The 22,257-nt window shown below is 43.4% G+C and overlaps 1 protein-coding gene across 1 annotated transcript in view; it reads right to left on the bottom strand.

Moving 5' to 3' along the window:
- Positions 1–22,257, bottom strand: part of lrsam1 (leucine rich repeat and sterile alpha motif containing 1) — an 89,464-nt gene that overhangs the window by 64,229 nt on the left and 2,978 nt on the right. The window contains 8 exon segments of the mRNA XM_043719876.2: positions 1,023–1,153; positions 2,446–2,536; positions 7,621–7,742; positions 8,981–9,065; positions 10,437–10,505; positions 11,799–11,876; positions 12,499–12,543; positions 17,204–17,260. Of these exon segments, the coding sequence (XP_043575811.2) occupies positions 1,023–1,153; positions 2,446–2,536; positions 7,621–7,742; positions 8,981–9,065; positions 10,437–10,505; positions 11,799–11,876; positions 12,499–12,543; positions 17,204–17,260 (678 nt within the window).

Genomic DNA, 22,257 nt, shown 5'->3' with positions numbered 1-22,257 from the left:
GCCATCTACTTACTCCACTTTCCTGCCAAATGCTGATAACCTTTCATCCCCTTCCTTATCAAGGTCCTGTCAACCTCCGCTTAAAAATATTCAAGTATGCTGCCCCCACCACCTTTTGACTGAGGGAATTCCAAACAGATTCGACCTTTTGAGAGAAAGGTTTGTCTGACGGGTAACTCCTGACTTTTAAACAGTAACTCCTAGTTCCAGAGGTGAAAGCATATTTTCAAAGGCCCCTCTGGATCTTGTAGACTTCAGTCAAGTTTCTTTTGAACTTGAGCAGATACAAGCCCGGCATCGCCAACCTTTCCTCATAACATACCCATTCCATTCTTAATCCTGTCAACTACGTTTAACGCATATTCATTTTTCCTTAAGGTGACCAATACTGTGCACAGTACACTCCAGATGCAATCTTACCTGTGTCCTTTGTAACTGAAGCAAAATCTCCATATTTTATTCTTAATTCCACTCATAACAAACATTATTATACCTTTCCCAATTACTTCCTTTACCTGCACGCTAACCTTTAGTGATGAATGCATCAGGACACCCAAATCTGTCTAAAGCTCAGAACTCTGCAATCTATTATATTTGTTTTATCCTTCCTGTCAAAAAAAGAGACAATTTTGCATTTTGCCATACTATTTCATTGACCGAATCAATGCCCCCTTACTTGACCTACCTAATTATTTTTGTAGCATCTCTACCTTTTCTTCACAACAAACTTTCCTTCCTGCCTTTGCAACATTTGCAAATTTAGTAACCATACTGTCCATCCCTTCATCCAAGTCATTGATATAAATTATAAACAGTTGAGGTCTCAGTACCGGTCCCTGCGACACACCACTGATTACATCTCACCAACCTGAATAAAGGTCCATTTATACTTATTTTCTGTTTCCTGCTAGCCAGCCAATCTTCCATCCATGCTCATATGCTATCACATGTGCTAGATGGAGTTGGATATTTTATTATCCACTATTGCTCACAGGTAGAACTTGTACCTCTGTATATCTCACCTGCCACTGCTCGGCCTCCTGCATCTGTTGTCGGAACACGCCAACAGCTCCGTCGCTCTCGGTTATATTCCTATCACTCTCCAGCACCGGGAGCAGGTACTGAGAGGGAGGCATATACTCGATTCCAAGCTCTGGAATGGAAACAAAAATCCCAGGCTGATCCTGCTGTGCCCAGAGGAAGGTCCACACTATGAATATTATAAACCTGCTCCTTTTCACTAATATCTCCAGATAGCCAGTAAATAGTACCCTAATGATTTTCATTGTGTAGAATCATTCCATTTTCAACTCCTTGAATACACAGATACATATGGGGGGGCAGGACAGGAGGGTGTTCAAGTCCACTTTATTATCACCCTGGCATTCAGCATTCCTATAGGTTAAGATTGGAGGAATGATCTTAAAAAGGAACTCACATTTATAGAGCACCTTTAACAACCTCAATGTTTCATAGCCCTTCCCAGCCAAACCTTGCTGCCAGAAATATAACATCCCAGAAACAGGAATATGAAGAAGATCAGATTATCATGATTGTTTTCTTAAAGAGATGTTGGTTCAGGAATAACCATTGACCAGGTCACCAGGGAGAAAACCATTACCTTTCTTTGAAATTTTACCTCATCCAAGTAAAGGGAAAAAGCCCGAATCTAGCCCAGGTGGCAGAGGGAGATGTGACTATGGAACCTGGTCTATTTGAGCAAGGGCATTACTGGGTGGTGCGTTTACCCAGTGATACAAGAAATCCTTCATTTATCTGTGCAGACTTGATTGCATTTTAACCTTGCTGACAGACTGGATCAAATTGCTGTCATTATTTTAACAGGACAAATACCTATTGTCAAAAGACCCACTGTCCACACTTGAAGTGATGATAAGGAGCCTTGTAAGCATTCTTAATTCCTCTCACAACAAACATTAATATACCTTTCCCAATTACTTCCTGTACCTGAACACTAACCTTTAGTGATGAATGCATCAGGACACTTAAGATTCACAGAAAGACAGAATTCACAGAAACATACTTGCAACAAAAAATAACTTGCAAGACTGTGGGTGTCAACAAACAGCAGATGGCTGCAGTATGACAATACAGGACAATATGGGCCTCTGATCACAGCTGTTTATATTTAAGCCTTTATCTCAGTAATGGGTAGGCTCCAGTGTGAAGACGATAATGAGCGCGCAACTTGGTCATTCTCAAATTGCTTTCACTCTCTTTCTGTCAGTTGTTTTCAGCAACCACCCTATCAAGTCACCCAGCGATGCCTCATCCAATTCCCCAATTAGGAAATGAATGTGAAGTATTTCTGTCAGTGAGTGAGTGTGCATGTATAGCTCAGCTTTACCCAACAAGTACCGAAGCTTCTTATGTGCCGGGCGTGCGATACATGTGGCAAGATTGATAATCTCCCGAAAATCTTACCTTTGCACAGAAACTGTTTGATGGCTTCTGTCCCATTGCTGCACACACTGGCTGGAGGATAGGTCATAGCTTCTGCATCGAGGCTAAGGGACTGTTGGAGAGAGGGATTGAGGGAGGAGAAGGGACAAGGCCAGCAGGAGGCAATGTTCCAGAGACATAGCGAGAGAGAGAAAACAAAAACAGAAAGCTCAGAAAACAGATTCAGTAGGTCATAAAACCTAGAGTGTGGAAATAGCACACCCAACTCCATATCTTTTCAGCAAATCTTATCATGGTGTAAGATGATAATCGATATGTGAAAATGGGTTTTTGGTGGAATTGTGCCCTACTCCATTTTTGAAACGTATTTGGATTGAATTTTGGGGTCTGTTGGACACTACTGCAGTCAGCTCAGTTGGTAGATGACTTGTACATAGTTTAGAATAATGTCAATAGTGCAGATTCACATTGGTTTGTACACTTTGGGACCCATTTCCTTACCTGGTCTGGCCCACATGTGACCCCAGGCCCATAGAAATGTGGTTGACTTTCAACTCTCCCCTGAAATGGCCTAGCAAACCATTCAATGTATCAACCACTACAAACTCTCAAAATAATTCAAACCAGATGGACAATCTGGCATCGACCAAAGCACCGGAAAAGACATTGACAGAAACAGCCCAGATGACCCTGCTAAGTCATCCTTACTAACATTTGAGGGCTAGTGCCAAAATTGGGAGAGGTGTCTCACAGACTAATCAAACAACAACCTTACATTATCTGTAAGGCATGATTCCATGCTTACGACTAGGTCCCAGACGCCACCATCCTCTGGAAACGTTCTGTCCCACCGGCAGGACAGACCCAAGAGAGGTGGCAACACTGTGGTATACAGTTGGGAGGGGGTTGCCCTGGGAATCCTCAATGTTGACTCCCGATCTCGTGAAGTTTCATGGCTTCAGGTTAAACAAGAGCAAGGAATGCTCCTGCTAATTATCACGTACTGTTCTCCCTCAGCTGATGAATCAGTACTCCTCCATGTTGAACAGCACTTGAAGGAAGCACTGCAGATGGCAAGAGCACAGAATGTACTCTGGGTGAGGAATTTCAATATCCACCACCCAAAGTAGCTTGGCAGCAGTACAACTGATCAAGCTGGTCAGGTCCTAATGACATAATTGCTAGACTGGATCCGCAGCAGGTGGTGAGAGAAGCAAGATGGAAAAACATACTTGATCTCATAATTACCAATCTGCCAGATTCAGATACATCTATCTATGACAGTATCGACAAGAGAGACCACTGCACAGTCCTTGTGGAGACAAAGTCACACCCTTGCATTGACATTCTATCATGTTGTGTGCCACAATCACTGTGGTAAATGGAACAGACTTTGATCAGATCTAGCAACTCAAGACTGGGCATCCAAGAAGCACTGTGGACCATCAACAGCAGCATTGTACTCCAGCATAATCTGTAACCTCATGACCAGGCATATCTTCCATTCAACCATTACCATCAAGCCATGTGATCAACCATGGTTCAATGGAGAGTTCAGGAGGGCATGCTAGGAGCAGCATCAGGCATATCTCAAAATGAGATGTCAACTTGGTGAAACTACCAAATAAGACTTTTTGAATGCTAAACAGCATAAATAGCAAGTGATAGACTGAGCTAAGCAATCCAACAACCTACAGATCAGATCTAAGCTCTGCAGTCCAGTCACCTCCAATCATGAAAGATGGTGGACAACTAAACAACTCAGTGGAAGAAGAGACTCCACAAATGTTGGTAACTTCAATGATGGAAGAGCCCAGCACATCAATGCAAAAAGGTATTGCTATACATATCTCAGCCATCTTCAGCCAGAGGTGCCAAATTGATGATCCATCTCTGCCTCCTTGAATGGTTCCCAGCATTACATTTATCAGTCTTCAGCCAATTTGATTCACTCTACATCATATTAAGAAATGATTGGAGGCACTGGATATTGCAAAGGCTATGTAGAACGTTATACTGAACACAAAAAGCAGGACAAATTCAACCCAGGCAATTACTGTCCCATCAGTCTACTAGTGTCATTAACAGTGCCATCAAGCAGCACCTGCTCAGTGATGCCCAATTTGGGTTCCGTGAGGGCCTCTGAGCCCCTGACCTGATCACAGCCTTGGTTCAAACATGGATAAAGAGCTTAATTCCACAGATGAGGTGAGAGTAAGGGCCCTTGAGATTAAGGCTGCATTTGACCAAATGCGGAACCAAACAGCACCATCAAAACTGGGGCCAGACGTGATATACTCAAGGTTACTACAGGAAGCGAGGGAAGAGATTGCTGTGCATTTGGCAATGATCTTAGTATCCTCACTGTACACTGTAGTAGTACCAGATGATTGGAGGGTGGCACATGTTATTCTCTTGTTCAAGAAAGGGAATAGGGAGAAGCCTGGGAATTACAGACCAGTCAGTTTTATGTCGGTGGTGGGCAAATTATTGGAGAAGATTCTGAGAGAGAGGATTTATGATTATTTGAAAATCATAATTTAATTGGAGATAATCAGCATGGTTTTGAGGGGGGACAAATCCTACCTCACAGGCCTTAATGAATTTTTTGAGGATGTGACAAAACACATTGATGAAGGTAGAGCAGTGGATGCAGTGTACGTGGATTTTAGCAAGGCGTTTTATAAGATTTCCCATGGTAGGCTAATTCAGAAAGTAGGGAGGCTTGGGATACAGGGAAATCTGGCTGTCTGGATACAGAATTGAATGGCCCATAGAAGACAGAGGGTGGTAGCAGATGGAAAATATTCAGCCTGGAGCTTGGTAACCAGTGGTGTTCCACGGGATTCTGTTCTGGGACCTCTGCTCTTTATGGATGAGGTAGTGGAAGGGTAGATTAGTAAGTTTGTCAATGACAAAGGTTGGGAGAGTGGTGAATAGTGTGGAGTGCTGTTGTAGGTTGCAACTGGACATTGACAGGATGCAGAGCTGTGTGGAGAAGTGGCAGATGGAGTTCAACATGGAAAAGTGTGTAGTGATTCATTTTGGAAGGTCGAATTTGAATACAGGGTTAAAGGCAGGATTCTTGGCAGTGTGGAAGAACAGAGGGATCTTGGGATCCACGTCCATAGATTCCTCATAGTTGCCACCCAAGTTGATAGGGTTGTTAAGAAGGTGTATTGTATGTTGGCTTTCAATAGCAGGGGATTGAGTTTCAGAGCTGTGAGGTTATTCTGCAGCTCTATAGAGCCCTGGCTGGACTACACTGGGAATATCAGTTCTAGTCACCTCATTATAGGAAGGATGTGGAAGCTTTAGGGAGGGTGCAGAGGAAATTTACCAGATGCTGCCTGGACTGGAGGGCATGTCTTAAGAAGAAAGGTTGAGGGAACTAGGGCTTTTCTCATTAGAGTGAAGAAAAATGAGAGGTGACTTGGTAGAGGTGTACAAGATGAAGAGAGGCATAGATAGAGTGGATAGCCAGAGACTTTTTCCCAGGGCAGAAATGGCTATCACAAGGGGGCATAATTTTAAGGTGATGGGAGGAAGGTTTAGGGGAGATGTCAACAGTAGATTTTTTACACAGAGAATGGTGGGTGCATGAAATGCACTGCCAACAGTGGTAGTCAAGTCAGATACGTTAGGGACATTTAAGCGACACTTCGATAGACACATGGATGGTAGTAAACTGAAGGATATGTAGGTTAGTTTTATCTTAGAGTAGGATAAAAGGTTGGTGCAACATCGAGGGCTGAATGGCTTGTACTGTGCTTTTTGTTCTATGTGTTAAAACTGGACTCAATGGAATTCGGAGGTAAACTCTCTTCTCGCTGGAGTCATACTTGGCACATAGGAAGATGTTGGCACATGTTGGAGGTCAGTCATCTCAGCTCTAGGACATCTCTGTAGGACTTTCTCAGGATAGTGTCCTAGGTCCAACCATCTTCAGCTGCTTCTTCAATGACCATCTCTCCATAAGGTCAGAAGTGGGGATGTTTGCCAATGATTGATCAATGTTCAGCACCGTTTGCGATTCCTCAGAAACTGAAGCAGCTAGTGTACAAATACAACAAGATCTGGACAAGATTCAGGCTTGTGCTGAAAATGTGTTGCTGGAAAAGCGCAGCAGGTCAGGCAGCATCCAAGGAACAGGAGAATCGACGTTTCGGGCATAAGCCCGAAGCCCATCCTGAAGAAGGGCTTATGCCCGAAATGTCGATTCTCCTGTTCCTTGGATGCTGCCTGACCTGCTGCACTTTTCCAGCAACACATTTTCAGCTCTGATCTCCAGCATCTGCAGTCCTCACTTTCTCCTCGAAGATTCAGGCTTGTGCTGAAAAGTGGCAACTAACAGTCACACCACGCAAATGCCAGGCTATAAATATCACCATCAAGAGACAATCTAATCTCTACCCATTCAATGGTGTAACCATCACTGAATCCCCCACTACCAACATCCTGGGGGGGTTACCATTTACCAGAAACTCAACTGGACTCACCATTCTCTGATTCTATGAATAAGACATAAACACAATATTTGCAAGAGTAAGTCAGAGACTAGGAATGCTGCAGCAAGTAACTCCTGTTCTGAGTTCCCAAAGCCTGCCCACAATCTACAAGGCACAGGTGAGGAGTGTGATAGAATCCTCTCCACTTGCCTGGATGGGTGCAACTCCAACAACATGCAAGAAGCTTGACACCATCTAGGATAAAGCAGCCCATTTAATTGGGACCACATCCACAAAACATCCACTCCCTCTCCCACTTACACACTGCTACTGAGTGTATGATCTACTACATAAAAATCCTTACAGAATATCTTCCAAGAGGAGAAAAGTGAGGACTGCAGATGCTGGGGATCAGAGCTTAAAAATGTGTTGCTGGAAAAGCGCAGCAGGTCAGGCAGCATCAAAGAAGAAGGAAAATCAACGTTTCGGGCATAAGCCCTTCTTCAGGAATGAGGAGGGTGTGCCAAGCCGGCTTTTATTTTATCTTAGCTCAATATTAAATTGGTAAATCAACCAGAGTGACAATAACTAAACAACTCATGTCATGTGCTTGGCCTTCAGGCTTCACAACTGTACCTCAGGTATCATTGCAATGCTTACGTTCTTTTAGATAAAACCCCTCTGTCTTTACGTACTGTTCAGAAATTTCTGAATGGATCAAAGGATGAAGGGCAGATCACAGAAATACCTCGAGTGTCCTGATATGAGCCAGGTCTTGTGGGAGAATCTGAATCCGATTTTGACTGATGTCCAATGTTCGTAGACTCCTCAGTCCACTCAGAGATTCTGGCACTTTCCGGATCCGGTTCCCTGATGTAGTCAGATGGGGGGGGGGGGTGGAGGTGGTGAAGACGAAGAGAGATATTTAAACCTCATATGAGACTGAAGGTGAAAAGGGTTATCTTACCCTCCTCACCTTACAAAAACACCACACAGATGGTCTCTTCAACCTCTCCCCTTAATCCCCTGTCAACTGTTGTTTAGCCCTGACTCCCAGCTGTGAGGTATCTTAAATGCACAACATGAATGTTAAGAGCTGTATTGGTGGAGCTGCTAGTTTTTAGCTTATCTGGCTGATCAGACTGTCAAACATTGTATGGCACTTGCCAGGGAGCTTGCTCGGTGTTTTGCCCTCAACCAATATCAAAGCAGAGTGTGTACACTCACTGAGGATAACTACATTTCCCTGCACAATAACCATTACTACTGCACTGCAAATTAATCTAGTGGAATTGCATGGTGATAATTTTAAAATGTCAGAAATAGATGGACTAGATGGTGTCAGACTTGAACAGAGAGATCGAATCTAACTCTGTTTTCAGCAGACCAGAAGTTAAAGACATGACCAGCCTCTGGACCTGGAGTGGGGGTGCTGGAGCTATCAATTCTGAAGTCACACGATAAATCCTAAAGACTCTGGCTGCTGACGTGCCACTGATAGTAGATCAGCGCTCGGTCAGGAACCCTGACCAGCTTAGTTCAGAACTTCTCTGTTGCAATGCCAGCAAACGTACAAGTGCAATACGTGCTCATGATGACAGGCAGGAGTTGCACCACCTACTGCGCCTGCTATGGAAGAGTATGTGGCTGGGAACCAGTGCTGAGCCAGAAATATAATTGAAACAGTCCAAACACAAAAACACGAAAGCAGCAATTACCATTCTTGGTGGCTTTCCCTTCGCTGAGCTTGTCCCCACCAATAGGAACCATGCACAAATACAACCCAGTTAGTCTCGCAACTGAAGACACTTTATAATCACAAGGTCACACAAATCTCCTCAACAAGGAGGTATACACTACATTCAGGCTCGAGTGCTGCTCCTTATATCGAGCTTCATAAGATTTATCCCAATTCCAAAGCTAATGGCTGCATCTACCAGGAGGGGAGGATCGGAGAGTCACAGACCCTGATCGAGACCAACCATTTGACGACATCATGCAGTGGTGATTCCAGCCTCAGGTACTGCAGTCAGGAGTGTGGGCAGGTCACAGTTTTCAAATTGACTAATCCACCCAGAGGAATGCACCTTCAACACAGGCTCTGTTACCTTTTAGGTTTAATGTTTGAAGTTGCGCCAAGGTTGCAAGAGAGTTTGGGAGAGATTTCAAAAGATTTTGTTCCACATTGAGCACCTGAAATAAAACAAAACCGAAAAATCAATCCATAGTGGGCCAAAAGGAGCAACAATTCCACAGGTAATAGAACACGGCAAATAATATCACATGAGGGACCGGTTGGGGGAATAGATTGTTTGAGGATCAACAGGAATCCTTTACATCGTCCCAAATCACAAAAGGAAAACTCCCTTCTCAGCATTTATTCTGAGCACCAAGATGTGTGCCTGCCCCCTATTCAGGCCAGCATTTCACTGCAGTGCTGAGTGACTGTGGTATTGTTGGAGGTGCCAGTTTTTAGCCTATCTGGTTGATTAGACTGTCAAAACTCGCATGGTACTTGCCAGGGAGCTTCACCCTCAACTGAGATCAAAGCACAGTGCGATAATTTACTGGAGCTTGCTACATCTAACTACACAACAACCATTACTGCTGCACTGCAAAATAATCTACTTGTAGTGGCAGTGGGTGCATGTGTCTGTGCCTGTATCTCTGTTTCTGGCACTGGTGCAGTTGGTCTGTGTCATTGGGTACAGGCAGACAATGTTTAGATCCCGATTGGTTATCCAGTGACTTCCATTAGTAAGTGGTCCATGTCCGGAAAGATGGGGACATGTACTGGTAGTGATACTTCCAGTCCAGGAGCTTGTGAATAACTCTCAGCCTCTACTCACGACATCAAGAGTGGTCATTTAACAGAGGCACCAAAAAACTCAGTGTCCAGAGTAACAAGTCAACTACTTCCACATAATGGGAGAAAAATGTGTTTCTCGGGTTGGGAAGAGCTTTTGGAATGCACTGACAACTGGAACTTCAGTTGCCTGGGCTTTAGAATTACCTTTCGATATCTCTGCTATTGTATCTCTCTGACCAAAATTTTACATTTTAAAGTGGAAAAGCACTCCAAAGTTACCTGTCCCAGGGCTCAGAGTTGATTTTTGCCTGATTACACTCCAGAGATATTTTCCGAAGACGTTAAAAAAATTCATGTTGCTGAGTCAATCTTCACCTTGTTACTGTGGTGCAAACAGCAGTTAGTGACCTTGCTGATCCAGTATCTGTAACAATCAATATCATCTCACTCCAGATTCTGGAGCAGAATACAGTCAGCATTGATAACCCCAAATGAAGAGATTTCATCATGTCTGATTGGGGAACCTGGCGTAGCAACTAGAGAAGGGGAGGAAGGACAGGTGGGAACCAAACTGGCAAACACAGCAGGCAGTCACACAAGGACCGGCAAAAAACGGGAAATGAAAATATCCAATTTGGATGAGGGCCTGGCATTGTGCTCCCATTAAAGGAAGCACTTAATACAAACTGGCACCTGCACAATGGTTCCTACTGACTTAAAGGATGCTCACTTCTAGCAGAACTCCAGTGTTTTACCTGAAGGGATAACAGCTGACCCATATCCTCGGGGAGCGAGCTGAGGTCATTGTCATGGAGATCCAGAATCTAGTAACATGCAAGAAACAAGCAATGATCATCTCCACAAACACCAATCATTTGTCTTCAACACAACACAGCACAGTCCCAATCTGGTGCATGAACCATTAACCCAACACTCCTTCATTCTTCTGGCACTTAAAGTTGCTCCACTTGGGAAAACAACCGCCTTTAACAAATAGCAAAATAAAAAGAAATGCCGCCTGGTAGAAAGTGCAATTCATTTCAGCGTATCCCAAGGGGCTGAGGGTAGGTGCCAGAGGGTGGGGCCTGAGCACTGCTCAGCAAATTTAAGATAAAATCAATTTGTTTCAGAGAAAGGTCTTCCCGATACAGCTTCCGCTATCAATCACTTAAAGATTCGCAGCAGTACGGTGTTTATTTCAAAGCATCTGGCCCAAGGGCGGCCATACAGTCATACAGCACAGAAACAGATCGTTCGGTCCCACCAGTCCACCCTGACCACAATCCCAAACTAAACTAGTCCCATCTGCCTCCACTTGGCCCATATCCCTCCAAACATTTCTTATTCATTTACTTAGTCAAATGATTTTAAACGTTGTAACTTTACCCGCATCCACCACTTCTTCTGGCAATTCATTCCATGTGAACCACTCTGTAAAAAAAAAGTTGCCTCTCTTCTTTTTAAAATCTTTCTCCTGTCACCTTAAAAATATGCCCGCTGGTCTTGAAATCCCCCATCCTAGGGAAAAGATATCTGCCATTTACCTTATCTATACCCCTTATGATCTTGTAAATCTCTAAGGTCACCCCTCGATCTCCAACACTCCAGTGAGAAAAGTCCCAGGCTATCTAACCTCTTCTTATACCTCAGACCTTCCATTCCCAGCAACATCTTGGTAAGTCTTTGCTACAACCTCTCCAATTTAATAATATCCTTCTTATAACAAAGTGACCAGAACTGCACACAATACCCCAGAACATGCCTCACCAATGTCCTGTACAAACTTCACATAATGCCCTAACTCCTATACTCAAAGGTCAGTCCACATTGGCATCTAGGCAGCATAATCACTACCCATTGAAAGTTCACACTCAAGTATCTTATGTGTCAAGACTTCCTTTGGGTCTTAATAGACAGGAGAAAGCAAGGTGAAAGATGATGATGTGTAGGTAGGGGGAAGGAAAATTGGGGAGAGGCTGCAGTGTATACACATACTCACTGAACGAGAAGCAGATAATATTCTAGACTCAGATCTCCAGAGAATTGCAGCTCTTGACAAGTACATTAGGCGTAACATAAACCTGGGGCAGTCAAGCGCCAAGCTGACTTGCACTTACCTTCAGCATTGACAAATCCTGGATGTTACATGACTTTGGCAGCAATGTTGACAAGTGATTGGTGTGAACAATTAAAACCTGGAAAACAAACAGAGCAGAGTGATGGAGCTCTTCCAGACACACTTTGTCCTTGCTCCAGACACACTGAGCAATCCACAAAAATCAGAGTTCTGCTGAGGTGAAATGGAAGTCAAAGCACTGAAACGTTAACAGCTCATACAAGATCACAGGCTCTATGGAGAGAAGGTAATGATGATCGCAGGCAGCACTAAAACTGCTTATTCACTAATTGACAGACACTGGGGATCATCACCATACAAATAAACACTAATGCTGCGCATTCGAAAATCATCATCAAGTGACAGGGGTTGGATGTAAAATGGAAGGGGATAAGTGATAGATCTTTGGGAATTCCAGAGGCAATGGAGTGGGAGCAGGCAGGGAAGCCATTATTGATGATTCCCCGAATATAATTAGATGGATAAGATGAAACCAGGTGAATGCAGTCCCACCCAGAGAGACAAGCAGGTGCTTACAGAATACGAGAAGCTGTTGCTGAACGTGATGCCAACATCCATAGTTTCAGCAAGTAGACCAGCAAGGCAGGCATACAGATACAGGAAGGGACTGAGGGCATAGGCAGGCACCCAGGAAGGGTGAGACAGATCAAACCCATAGACTAGACAGATTAAACTCTTACCTTCTTCTGTAAGACTCTGCACATGGAGAACACACTGACTGGAATCTGGAATGACAGGATTGGGAATAACTAAAAGTGCAGCACAATCCAACTCAAATTACTGTCAAGATTCTGTCATGTTGACGAGGTCCCATAACTCCTGGCACAATGGCTGATAATCTTAGGAAACCAGCTGGATTGAGTTCATAAAACGGCTTCACTGCCCTGTGGCTGAAAATTTGTCACAAAGCCCACTTCTGGTCGTTGCTGGGCTGTTCCATCTTCCAAACCCATTATCTTTACAGCTAGAAGGACAAAGGAAGCAGATAGATGGGAACACCACCTGCAAATTCCTCTCCAAGCCGCCCACCATCTGGACTTGGAAATGTATTGCCATTCTTTCAGGATCACTTGGTCAAAGTCCTGGAATTCACTCCCTAAGGTCATTGTGGGTCAAACTACACCATACGGACTGCAACGGTTCAAGACGGCAGCTCACCACCACCTCCAGGTGTAATTAGGGATGGGCAAGAAACACTGGGCGAGTCAATAATACCAGGAATGAATTTTATAAAAGGCATGTTTTGATAGAGGGTATGATCAGTTTTGACTAAGGTCCAACAGTTTGTGATGGTATGTGCCTCAAGAGGGATCTGTTCTGCTCCATTTCTCTTGGAGTGTGTTAGGGCTGCCTGCAACTGAAGAGACACAAAATAGCCAACAGCTAGTTCCCACTAGCCTTGCAGAAAATGGCTGACAGTAATTATAACCTTGGGAAAAAAACATTTGTTAAAGGTAGCATCCACAAGAAGTCCAACAGCCAGTCTGTATAAACAAGGTTACTGAGCTCAGATAGAACATGCAGCTGTAAAACGATAAGAACATTTCACAGTAATTAGTTTTTTTCAACTATTCATACTATTAAGAGTAGGCTCTAGTTGAATATTCTTCAGATAATCAGAGATAGATTATAGTATTTATAGATACACATATAAACAAACTCCAAAAATCACTAAAAACATTAGAAGAAAATTTTCAAATACAAATGTGGAAAATAGTAAAGCTGCCTCATCTTATCATTAAAGAAGTGCCTTGCACACACATTTAGAAACAAATTGCTCACAACTTATTAGCTAAAGAATGCTAACCATAGGGATAGACATAAAACTTCACACATAACTTACTTCTAGTAGAACCAATATTATGAATTTTATAGCAGTTAGTAAGAACTTGCTTTGTAATTGTTGTAATTATGGCAATGGGAAATGTAAAACAAATGACAGAATTCGAGCAGTGCTTAGAGATAAGCAAGTTTATAACCAGTAACTTTGGAATGTGAAGTAACGGGATGCATTCTAAGATCCCAAGGCCTGGTGATCACAAGACCTGGTAAACATGATGTGATCATGAGGAACCTAGGGCTGTCCACAGGAGTGTCCATCATTGATTAGGTGTTTCACAGGATTGGATGTCTAGATTGAAGGGGAAGGCACAATGACCACATTATATGCGATTATTGGATCATGAAATGTATAAAAATACTGTATACCACTGGGAAAATGAGAGTGTCATTGACCTCTCTTCTGATCTGAGACAAAGATTAAGGGAGTAATTGAGCCCTCACGTCGAGGCTATATCCAGAGTGGTCTTTGTCCTCTCATTGCAATTGCTTGAACAAACTGCCACATGCCTGAATCCTGCCACCTCTTGAATCTTTGTCCCCAGTTGGGGAGTTTGCTCCTACAGAGAGGATTGTAAGCCTGTTACAAAGGTGTCTACTCCATGGAAAGCAGAGTAAGTATCTTTGTTTCTTGTAAATTACACAAAAGAAGCAGGAGTGGGTGGAGTCAGGCTCACACAGACCCAGAGTTTTAGTTTTGCTTTCTGTTGGTGAAGTTGGGGTTTGTGAAGTTGAAGCTGCCAAAAACAGCTCTCTTTCTCTCTGCTATTAGATTCCTTCTCCTGGACTGAAGAAGAGAACATGTGAGGAAATCTGTTTTGCTGAACTTGCCTTTGCCAATTTATGGTATGCTGCTATTTTGGAACAGTTGAAGAGCAGTTGTTATGTAATTTATTATTTTGTTAAGTAACATCTTGAAGAATGTCCATACAACAGAGGAGGAAGTGCTGGGTATCTTAAAACGCAGAAAGGTGGATATGATCAGGATCTGATCAGGTGCACCCGAGAACTCCATGGGAAGCTAGGGAAGTGACTGCTGGGCCCCCATTTGAATCATCAATAGTCACAGATGAGGTGCTGGAAGACTGGAGATTGGCTAATGTGGTGCCACTATTTAAGAAAGGTGGTAAGGAAAAGCCAGAGAACTATAGACTGGTGAGTCTGACATCAATGGGGAGGTGCCAGTTGTTGGAAGGAATCATGATGGACAGGATTTAGATGCATTTGGAAAGACAAGGACTGATTAGAGATAGTCAACATGGCTTTGTGCATGGGAAATCATGTCTCACTAACTTGATTGAGTTCTTTGAAGAAGTAACAAATAGGATTGATGAGGGCAGAGTGATGGACGCGCTCTATATGGACTTCAGTAAGGCATTCAGCAAGGGTACTCATGATAGACTGGTTAGCAAGTTTATCTCACATGGAATACAGGGAGAACTAGCTGTTTGGATACAGAACTGGCTCGAAGGTAGAAGACAGAGGATGGTGGTGGAAGGTTGCTTTTCTGATTGGAGGCCTGTGACCAGCAGTGTGCCACAAGGACTGGTGCTGGGTTCACTGACTTTCGTCATTTATATAAATGATTTGGATGTGAACATAGGAGGTATAGTTACTAAGTTTGCAGATAACATTAAAACTGGAGGTGTAGTGGATGGTGAAGAAAGTTACCTCACAGATCACTTCAGTTGTGCTCAGATGTGCGAATGGGCTGAGGTGTGGCAGATAGGGTTTAATTTAGATAAATGTGAGGTGCTGCATTTTGGAAACGCAAATCAGGGTAAGACTTATACACTTAACGGTAAGGCCCTGGGGAGTCTTGCTGAACAAAAAGAGCTTGGTGTGTAGGTTCAAAGTTCCTTGAAAGTGGAGTTGCATGTAGATAGGATAGCGAAGAAGGCTTTTACTATGCTTTCCTTTATTGGTCAAAGCATTGAGTATAAGAGTTGGGAGGTCATGTTGTAGCTGTACAGAACATTCCTCACTTTTGCCTAGTTGATTTTAACCTTACTGTGAATCCTCTTGCAAGGATGCCTACTTTGAAGAAGTTCTCCTCCTCTCTCCACAAGAATCTCAGTGAGTCTCTCTCACTGTAACCCCCAGGTCATCTCCTCTGCCCTGAAGCTCTTACTCTTTGCTACCTTCTCCCACCCTCCTCTCTGACCTATCACTTTCATCCCCACCCCCATCCACCTATTGTACTCTTTCCTACCTTCTTCCCAGCACCCCCTTCCCATTTATCTCTCTACCCTGGAGGCTCACTGCCTTCATTCCTGATGAAGGGCTTTTTCCCAAAATGTAGATTTTCCTGCTCCTCGGATGCTGCCTGACCAGCTGTGCTTTTCCAGCACCATCTAAGGTACAGGACATTGGTTAGGCCACTTTTGGAATATGGCGTGCAATTCTGGTCTCCTTTCTGTCAGAATGATGTTGTGAAACTTGAAATGGTTCAGAAAAGATTTACAAGGATGTTACCATGGTTGGAGGATTTCAGCTATAGGCAGAGCTGAATAAGCTAGGGCTATCTTCCCTGTAGTGTTGGAGACAGAGGGGTGACCTCATAGAGGTTTATAAATCATGAAGGGCATGGATAGGGTAAATGGACCGGGTCTTTTCCCTGGGGGTTGGGGAGGTGGGGGTGGGGGGTAGCGGAGGACGTCCAGAACTGGAGGGTACAGGTTTAGGATGAGAGGGGAAAGATTTAAAAAGCATCTAAGGAGCATTTTTTCACGCAGAGGGCAGTGGGGGTATGGAATGAACTGTCAGAGGAAGTGATGGAGGCTGGTACATTACAACATCTAAAGGGAATCTGGATGGGTATATGAATAGGAAGGGTTTAGAGGGATATGGGCCAAGCGCTGGACCAGTTGGACTAAAGGGTCTGTTTCCATGCTGTACATCTCTAATCTAATGACTCTACTTTGATAGAGTCAATGTGCCAATTCTTTCTTTGTTTGCATTTTAACTGTGGTGCAAGGATAAAGTGTGTTTTAGGCTTAAAAGCCTAGTAGTTTGATTAGTCAAGTCACATCTGGGACATAGCATTTTACACTGAGCTACAAGATAAAAGTTAGGGTCCAGAAGGGTCTGCTTCCAAGTTGTATGATTCCATGTTCTGAGAGAGTCTGTAACAAATTGAACAGCCTATCAAAACCCTATTTGCACCCAGACCAAGGGCCCTTTAGAAAGTAGTGTCTGTGCATTGAACTGCATTCTATCATGAGAGCAATATTGGAATGGGGTGGTGGTGGAGATGGAGGAAAAAGAAGCCCTTAGGTTCATTGAGCTTCTGTTATGTCAATGTCAGATGCTCCATTAGCCTAATTTTTAAATTAGATGCTGTGTTTTCATGAACCATAACAATTATCTAGCAAATGCACTAAAATGTTCTTAGGTCTTGCAAGACATTGCATAGACAGGTATTTTCTCTAAAGAATTTTAGTGACCAATCAACATCCATAACTCACTCCCACCAACAGGATAGGTTCTACTCTCTGACTACTGGAATAGATATCACCAAAGACTGCCTGTCTGGCCACAACTTACCCCATACAGCTCGCATTTTGAGATGTCCAGAATATCATCTGCACCTGCCTCTCGGGCCTGTACAAAAGGGAAAGAGAGCATTGTAATTTGAACCTAATCAAAATGTGGAACTCACAGTTACACACTTAAAACAAAAAGAGACAACAAGCCAGAGAATGAGATTCTCTCAAACCTTCGTAAGCTGTATCTGCAATAACTTTCACACACCTTTGTGAGAAAATGAGAACGGGGCAGTGGTAGATGTGGTGGATTTGGATTTCCACAAGGCAATGATATGGTGCCACGTAAAAGGCTATTGCACAGTTCAGGAGCTCGTGGCACTGGAGGTACTGCATTATCAGATTGAGGATTGGCTAACACAAGACAAAAGAACAGTCAAGAATAATAAAACAAAGAACTGCAGATGCTGAAGATCTGCAACAAAAGAAAACAGATATTGCTGCAGAAGGGTCACTAGACTCGAAATGTTAACTCAGTCCCTCTCTCCAAAGATGCTGTCGATGTGCTGAGTTTCTCCAGCAATTGCTGTTTTTGCTTCAGGTAATGACACTTTTTCAGATTGGAAAGATACAATAAATGGAGTTCCACAACGTTCAGTCCTATGACTGTCATTATTTTCAATCTATATTAATGACTTGAAAGGGGGGCATAGTGCAATGTACCTAAATTTAATAATGACAGAAATAGGTGGGAGGGCACTTTATGATAAGGACATAAAGAATCTGCAAATGGCCATAGATACAACGAGTCAAAGACTTGACAAATGAAATTTAAAACACAGAACAGTACAGCACTGTTACAGGACCTTCGGCCCTTGATATTGTGCTGACCTTTTATCCTACTCTAAGATAAGACTAACTAACATACCCTTCATTTTACTATCATCCATGTGCCTATCCAAGAGTCACTTATATGTCCCTGATGTATCTGACTCTACTACCACTGCTGGCAGTGCATTCCACACACCCACCATTCTGTGTGTAAAAATCTACCTCTAACGTCTCCCCTCAACCTTCCTCCAATCACCTTAAAATTATGCCCCCTCATGATACACATTCCTGACATGGGAAAAAAAAAGTCTTTGGTTATCCACTCTATCTATGCCTCTCATCATCTTGAACACCTTTATCAAGACACCTCTCAAGCCTCTTCGCTCCAATGAGAAAAGCCCTAGCTCCCTCAATCTTTCTTCTTAAGACATGCCCTCCAGTCCAGGCATCCTGTTAAATTTCCTCTGCACCCTCCCTAAAGCTTCCACATCTTTCCTATTACAAGGTAATCAGAACTGAACATAATATTCCAAGTGTGGCCTAATCATGGCTCTATAGACCTGCAGCATAACCTCATGGCTCCTAAATGCAATCCCCCTGTTAATGAAACTCAACACAACATACGCCTTCTTAACAATCCTATCAACTTGGGTGGCAACTTTGACAGATCTATGGACGTGGACACCGAGATCCCTCTGTACCTCCACAATGCCAAGAATCTTGCCTTTAACCCTGTATTCTACATTCAAATTCAACCTTCCAAAGTGAATGATTTCACACTTGTCCAGGTTGAACTATATCTGTCATTTATCAGCCCAGTTCTGCATCCTGTCAATTCCCGTTGCAATCAACTCCACCAACCTTCATGTCATCAGCAAACTTACTAACCCAACAGCACACAATCACAAAGTGCAGAGGTGTCAGAACTGATCCCTGCAAAACACCACTGGTCACCATGCTTAATGCTGAATACTGTCCAATTACCACCACCCTGTTTCTAATATGGGCCAGTCAATTCTGTATCCAAGTAACCAGATTTCCCTGCATCCCATGCCTCCTTACTTGCTGAATGAGCGTACCATGGGGAACCTTATCAAATGCTTTGCTAAAATCCATGTACACCACATACACTGCTCTACGTTCATCTATGTGTATTGTTACATCCTCAAAGAATTCAGTAAAGTTTGTGAGGCATGACCAGCCCTCACAAAGTTTGATTATCTGTTATCAAACGATGGTTTTCCAAGTAATCATAAATCCGGTCTCTCAGAATCCTCTCCAATACTTTGCCCACCACTGACGTAAGACTGACTGGTCTGTAGTTCCCAGAATTATTCCTAATCCCATTCTAGAACAAGGGAATATCATTTGCCAGCCTCCTACCATCTGGGCACTACTCCAGTGGACAGTGAGGATGCAAAGATTATCGCCAATGGCACAGCAATCTCTTCCCTTGGTTCCTATAACAACCTAGGCTATATTTTTTGTTTAAGAATTGACCGACAGGTTTAGACAGTACATTTGGATCGGCTCAGGCTTGAAGGGCCGAAGGGGCTGTTCCTGGGCTGTAAATTTTCTTTGTTCTTTGTATATCCTGTTTGGCACAGGGGATTTATCTACCTTACGTTTTTCAAACATTTCAGCACATCCTCCTTCTTAATATCAATCTGTTCGAGCACATCAGTTTGTTTCACACTGTCCTTAGAAACGTCAAGGTCCCACTCACTAGTGAATTTTGAAGCAAAGTATTCATTAAAGACCTCCCCTACCTCCTCTGACTACAGGTGTAAGTTTCTTCCATTATCCCTGTCTGGCCCTAACCTCACTCTGGCCATCCTCTTACTCCTCACATAAGCATGGAATGCCTAAGGGTTTTCCTTAATCCTTCCTGCTGAAGCTTTTTCATGCCCCCTTCTAGCTCTCCAAAGTTCATTCTTCAGTTCCTTCCTTGTGACTCTCTAAAACCCTGTCTGATCCTTGCCTCCTCAACCTTAAGTAAGCTTCCTTTTTCCTCGACTAGATGTTCCACATCCCTTGTCACCCAAGGTTCTTTCAACATACCATCCCTTCCTTGTCTCAGTGGGACAAACCTGTCCAGCCCTTTCAGCACGTGCTCCTGAAACAACCTCCACATTTCTGGTGTCCCCTGAGAACATCTGTTCCCACCCCAGTTCCTGCTGAATAGCATTTTAATTTCCTTCCCCCCCCAACCGCGACCAATTAAATACTTTCCCATACCTTCTGCTCCTAACCCTCCCATATAGAGAAGGTCAGGGAGTTGTGACCACTATCACCAAAATGCTCTCCCATTGAGAGGTCTGACACCTGGCCTGGTTCATTGCCATGCACCAAATCCAATATGGCCTCTCCTCTAGTCAGCCTATCTACATATTGAGTCAGGAACCCTTCCTGGACACACCTGACAAAATCTGCTCCATCCAAATGACTTAAACTAAAAAGGTTCCGATTAATATTAGGGAAGCTCAAGTCAACCATGACAACAACCCTGCTACATCTGCACCTTTCCAAAATCTGTCTCCCAATCTGCTCATTGGTGTCTCTTTTGGGGGGAGGCTGTAGAAAACTCCCAATAAAGTGACTGCTCCTTTCCTGACTCCTCCCATACTGACTTAGTAGATAAAACCTCCTCGACAGCCTCCCTTTCCGTAGCTGTGATACTATCCCTGATTAGCAATACCATTCCTCCACCTCTTTTACCTCCCCTCCCCCATTCCTTTTGAAACATCTAAACCCTGGAACATCCAACTATATTTCCTGCCCCTGTGATATCCAAGTCTCCATAATGGCTACAACATCATAGTTCCAAGTACTGATCCATGCTCCAAGTTCATCACCCTTAACCCTGATACTTCTTGCATTAAAACTGACACACTTCAACCTATCGCACTGACTGCACCTTTGCCCTATCAAATGACTATCCCTTGTCACAGAACTCTGTGCACACTGTACTTGGCAATTCACTGCCTACTCCATCATCTGATCCGTAGCTCCAGTTCCCATCCCCTTGCCAATCTGGTTTTAACCCTCCAGAAGAACTCTAGCAAATCTCCCGCCCAAGGATATTAGTGTCCCTCCAGTTCAGGTGCAACCCGTCTCTCTTGTACACTTCCCACATTCCCCAAAAGGTATCCCAATGATCCCCATATCTGAAGCCCTCCCTCCTACACCAGCCCTGCAGCCACGTGATGATCTGCACTCGCTCTCTATTCCTAGCCTCACTACCTTGGCACCGGCAGCAATCCTGAGATTACTACTCTGCTCATCCTGCCTTCTAGGTTCCAACCTAACTCCCTATATTATTTTTTCAGGTCCTCTTTCCTTTCCCTACCTATGTCATTGATACTGATGTGTACCACGACTTTTGGGTGCTCTCCCTCCCCCTTAAGAATTTAATGTAAAAAAGTGTGAGGTCATACGCTTTGGTAGGAAAAATCATAATCAAGACTATTATCTAAAAAGAGAAAGAGCCCAAAGCACAGAAGGATCAATGTGTTCTTGTTCATGATACACAATGTTAGCACACAGGTGCAGCAAGCAATTAAGAAGGAAAATGGAATATTGTTTTTTCTTCTAAAGGATTTGAGTTTAAGAATAGGATAGGACATCGGTGGGGCTGTACCTGGAGTAAATTTAGGTTCCATATTTAAAACAGGATTTGCTGGTGTAGGAAGCAGTTAAAAAGAAATTCATTCCACAGATTCCTGGGATGAAGGAGTTTTCAAAAATGGTTAAATGGTTTTTGGGGAAAATCAATCACGATCTTATCAAATGGTGGGACAAGTTTGAGGGGCCAAATGGCTGACTGCTGCTCCTATTTCTCATTCTCCTGAGTCTTAACCTGTGCCTCTTAGTTCTGGACATTCCTATAAGAAATCTCCACCCTGTCAAGTCCCCAGGATACATGTGTTTTACATTGAGAAGCACAGAATGACTAAACAAAAAGATTCATAGATTAAACATGTCAAATTATTTAAGGGGATGATAGAAAAATGCAACAGGGGGGAGGGAAAGCATCGGCATGATAATAGTCATGGTTTGGCGGTGCCGATGTTGGACTGGGGTGTGCAAAATTAAAAATCACACAACACCAGGTTTTAGTTCAACAGGTTTAATTGGAAGCACCTAATGAAGGAGCGGCGCTCCAAAAGCTAGTGCTTCTAATTAAACCTGTTGGACTATAACCTGGTGTTGCGATTTTTTGCATGATAATAGGGTATTAAGAGGTTTGTGTGTGGTAGAAACATCAGCATTGATTCAGTAGGC

This window comes from Chiloscyllium plagiosum, unplaced genomic scaffold (genome assembly GCF_037043375.1).
Source record: "Chiloscyllium plagiosum isolate Xiang-an unplaced genomic scaffold, Cpla_swu_hap1 HiC_scaffold_21, whole genome shotgun sequence".
Classification (NCBI taxonomy): Eukaryota; Metazoa; Chordata; class Chondrichthyes; order Orectolobiformes; family Hemiscylliidae; genus Chiloscyllium; species Chiloscyllium plagiosum.
Note: the sequence above shows the minus strand (reverse complement) of the source record. Positions and strands in the feature narration are given on the sequence as shown.